Source organism: Triticum urartu, chromosome 1, assembly GCF_003073215.2.
Source record: "Triticum urartu cultivar G1812 chromosome 1, Tu2.1, whole genome shotgun sequence".
Lineage (NCBI taxonomy): Eukaryota > Viridiplantae > Streptophyta > Magnoliopsida > Poales > Poaceae > Triticum > Triticum urartu.
This window is the reverse complement of record NC_053022.1, coordinates 24,743,070-24,747,853: the sequence shown is the minus strand read 5'-3', so window position 1 is coordinate 24,747,853 and position 4,784 is coordinate 24,743,070. Positions and strand designations below refer to the sequence as shown.

At 44.5% G+C, this 4,784-nt stretch overlaps 1 protein-coding gene across 1 annotated transcript; it reads left to right on the top strand.

The window, feature by feature from the left end:
- Positions 1–617: 617 nt before the first annotated feature.
- Positions 618–4,283, top strand: LOC125532613 (the record flags this gene model as incomplete). Its single annotated transcript, XM_048696612.1, has 4 exons — positions 618–871; positions 968–1,061; positions 3,312–3,647; positions 4,089–4,283. Coding segments are annotated over exons 3-4 (525 nt in total), but the record flags the coding sequence as incomplete, so codon positions are not given.
- Between the last annotated feature and the right edge of the window lie 501 nt (positions 4,284–4,784).

The following is a 4,784-nucleotide window of genomic DNA, read 5'->3' as shown; positions in this document are numbered from 1 at the left end:
CAAATGTAAGCCTCAAAGAACAAAGAGATGCATTCCTCTCACCTGAATTGCTATGCGTGATACCGAGGAAATTCACGATCTCTGCCAAGTCTGCAGAACCCCAACCATCAGCACAAGGAAAAAGCAAGCATTCCAAATTTAGTGCGGCGAAAAGGGTGGACCAGGAACCTTATGTTGGATCCTGATGTTATCCTCCTGCCAGTTCTGCTGTCCCCCTGCCAGTTCTGCTGCGTGAACGGCGATCTGTCGCCCAGCAGTCGCCGGCGGCGAAGAGCGCGGGGCGGGCGGCGTCTCCGCGGCTAACGGCTGCGGAATTTTGCGGGGCGGCGAACGGCGCGGGAGAATGAGGAGGGGGCGAGCGGTTGGCGAGCAGGGTCCGAGCGGCGGTGTGGTCGAGAGGTTGGAAGGGGCGTGCGGGCGTGCGAGACGATTGGTAAATCATTAACAGCTCGTTTGGTACCCATCATTTGGGTCGGATTTGGTGGATTTCATTTGCGAATTCCGGAATATACTTGTTTGGCTGCCACAGAATTGAGGGTGGATTTCATTCTAAGATTCCAGAGGATGTAAACTTGGCCTAGTCCCAAATCCCAGCCCCTCGCCCGTCATTCTCCCAGATTCCACTCGCTCGCTTCCCCCACCCTACCCCGACGCCTTCGTCTCTCGCCTCCTTCCCCCACCCTACCCTGACGCCCGCCGCCGCCGCCGCCGCCATGAGCCCCACCTTCTCGGCCGCCGCTGATGCACCCCCCGCCGGTGAATAGCTTCTCCCCGAGTTCTCTTCCCCCGTCCCCTCTACACGCGAAGCTTTCTGTTCGATGGTGTGCTGCCTCCGGTGACCACAGCGCCGTCGTCGAGCTCTCAAATCCTGGTAGGTTCTCCCTCCACCTCTCTTCTCCCCCTCCCTCTCTCTGGTGGATCTTTTCTGCTTGAACCCTACCCCTAACCTGAACCCACCTCCATCCAGCCACCCGATCCGGACAGAAGATCGACTTCTTGACGATTCCTCCGCCAGCCCACGGTCGGTCAGCTCCACACCCCGGAAGATCGACCTTTTTGTGGTACGTGGTCAGCGTGTCTGCGTCCCCTCTATGCAAACAGAATGGATCTCTGAATTTAATGCGTTTTGCACACTGATTATTTTGTCTGAATTCAGTATAGAACAAAGTCAGTGTGGTTGGACAGTGATTTTTTTGTCTGGATTCAGTATAGAACAATTCAGTATGGGCCGCAAGCAGACATGAACCCCTGATTTCAATATGTTTGCACACTGATTTTTTGTCTGAATTCAGTATAGAACAATTTCAGTGTGCTTGCATAATGATTTTTTGTCTGAATCAGACTGGGTTTTTTCCAGACTGAGCTGATTTTATATTCGGGCTTGTTATTGAAGCTAGATACTTGAGCATAATGTTTTGAAATACAAGTTCAGGATAGTTTTGATTCACTCCGTTTTAGGAGAGAGTGTTAATAACATGTTCAATAAGACTGTGTCAATTGTATCGTATGGCGATTGAAGCTTCTTTTTATGTGAAACTCTAATGCTTGATGGTTTTGTTTGTTATGATCTATTTTTCCAAAAGTATGGGGGCGCAGGTCTGTTCATCCACCTGACAAAAGTGAAACCGAAAGTAGCATAAACCCTGTTTGGGTTTTGCCCATCTTTTTCCTCCATCTAAGCTTTCTTGACAAGCAACTGCATCTGTTTTTTGTGTATCACTAGTAATAAGCATGAGTTTTTTGTGTATCACTAGTAATCGAGCTTGAGTTCTTTCTCAATTGTTATTTTCTTCATCTTAATATAGATGTCGGACTTGTACATTAACACATTGCATGGTGATGAGAGGAGAAAGAAAAGGAAGAGGGCAGCTGCTGGATTTTTTGTGTCGGTTGTCGCGATAGTTCAACACACGTATTGTCAGAGGAAGATTAGAGAGCTTGATGATTTCAGTGAGGATGAGGCGGAGATTAGGATTAGAAAGCAGATGCTTAGATCAATTTATCGGGGTTCTAACAAGCACTGTTTTGATAGTTTGCGCCTAACTAAACGGTCCTTTGTGGACCTGTGCGCTATCTTGCGTGAAAGATGTGGTTTGGGGGACACATTTTATGTGTCGGTTGAAGAATCAGTCACAATGTTTCTGCTAGTGCTAAGCCATGGGATGAAATACCGGTTAATTGAAAGCACGTACAGATGGGCACTCGAGACCATCAGTAGGCATTTCAATGAGATCTTAAGAGCTGTCCTTTCCTTGTCTCATGAGTTTATAAAGCTACCAACCCCTTCAGCTGAGCAGCCCGAGGATAGTAGATGGAAATGGTTTCCAGATGGGCTAGGAGCTTTAGATGGCACACATGTTGATGTCCGTGTTTCCGCTCTCAAGCAAGGCAGATACAGGAATAGAAAGCAAGATGTGACCACTAATGTGCTTGGTGTTTGTGACCGGAATATGAAGTTTTTGTATGTCTTAGCTGGATGGGAAGGTTCTGCATCTGATTCACGAGTGTTGCGAGATGCAATGTCACAACAAGACGCTTTTAGAGTTCCACATGGTAATTCTCTGTCTTGGTACGGTAGAACAACTAAGTTATGATATTTCAATGTAAATATAATATCTAATACTTGTTATTTTTGCAAACATTAGGAAAATACTACCTTGTAGATGCTGGGTACACTAATGGTCCGGGCTTCTTTGCTCCATACCGGTCAGTCCGGTACCATTTGAAAGAATGGGCAGCTAATGGAAATAACCCACAAACTCCAAGAGAGTTATATAATCTGCGACATGCATCAGCTAGGAATGTGATAGAGAGAACTTTTGGTCTACTAAAGATGAGATGGGCTATTTTGAGGACTAGTTCATTTTTTCGCATACGGAATCAGGTATCACATAGTATTTTGCAAAACCAAGCCTCCGTTTATTTTTATTTTTTTATTAACACGCCAATAATACCATCTCGCAGATCCGTGTCATTAATGCTTGCTGCATATTGCATAACTTTCTAAGAGATAGGCAGAGAGAGATGGATCATATAATGCTAATTGACGTGGATAATCAGTTAAATGTTGCTGCCATCGAACATCCTGAAGAACCAAACATGATTAGACATGTTGAATCAACAACTGAGTGGAACAACAAGCGAGATACCTTAGCTAATCAAATGTGGGCAGATTACCAAAGGAGACGCGGGGGAGCCAATCATTGATTTCATTCATTTGTATGTTCATATATTTCATATGCCTATTTTTGAACCCCCTCTCTCTCTCTCTGGATTCTACGTTTGTCTCATACATATATTGTTGCTTGCAGGAAGATATGGATGTGGAGAAGAAAGGAGGTAGAAACTACCTTACCTGGACGGATGAAATGGATGAAGCAATGCTGAATGTGTTCGTGGAGCATTACAATAGAGGGGATCGTGCTCAAAATGGGTGGAAGCCACATGTTTACACTGCAGTTGTCAAGAATGTTCGAGCCAAGTGCAATGTGGATATCACAAAGGAGAATGTCATATCAAGGTGCAAGACTATTGATAGACACTATGTCAATGTCAGCAAGATGTTGTCAACGAGTGGTTTTGGGTGGGATTGGATCCATAACAAGCTTATGGTTGATAGTGAGGACGTGTGGAGAAACTATGTCAAGGTAAGCACTACATCTTGAGCATCTATGTATTCATGGCATGGCCACAAGATTCATTTTCATCATTCATGTGGTCAAGTAGTTTATTCGAAAACATGCACTTATACACCTTCTCCACCTTCTCCATCATGATGTGGAATTCAGCCAAGTTTATTTGAAAACATGCACTTATACTTGTTCATGCATAGCCTTCTAATCAGTAGTTTACTCATCATTTCCCCTATGTTTTGCTATTATATTAGTAATCAGCCTTCTCTTGAGAAACAATCACAACTTGCAGCAGTGCACTTGTTTTCCCCATTATTTATGTGATTTTGCACCATGACATGAGTTACATCTTAGCTGTAGTCTACGATTTTCTCTTTGGATGTGTGTTTGGTGTTTGGATGGATGTGTGTTCATTTTCCACCATGACATGAGACTATTTGTCTTCATGGGTTGCAGGCAAACAAAGATGCAGCATGCTACAGGCACAAGGTCATAAAGTTTTGGGACTCTATCAGCCTTGTCTTCTCGAAGGATCATGCCACCGGAACCGGAGCCAGAACTGCTGGTGAAAGTGCAGCGGAAATGGCTGCAGAGAATGTCAACAACATCAACACTGATTCTGCCGCAACATCTTCAACCCAAACCGGCGAGGAAAAGATATCGATCGGATGACTCAATTGCATCTATGCTTGGAGAGAAATTGGATAATTTTACCAGTGCCTACAAAGCTGATATCGCTCAAGTTGCTCCTCCTGAGAAACCCTCCTCTCCTGAAGAAATACTTGACGCTCTCAATGCAATTGTGGGACTGGATGATGATGGCTTGCTAGCAGCTTATGATATCCTCATAGCAGATGACCGCAAGTTCAAGGCTCTTATGGCGCTGCCTGAAAGGATGAAGAAGAAATGGATCCTCAAGCAAATCAACCAATGAAGGTATGTTTCTTGTTCTGTGATTACTTACCAACTAGCAAGCTCTACTGCATTTTGTCCTTAGTTGTTTGTTATAGTACAATATTATGGGTGTCCTGTATTTTGTCATGCCAATATGGAGCAGAGGAGGCAGCAGCTTGCTTGCTTGCTTTTCATCATATTTATGTACTTACCTATTTCCATGTTTGAGATTAGCATGATAGAAGGTTTTATGTTATC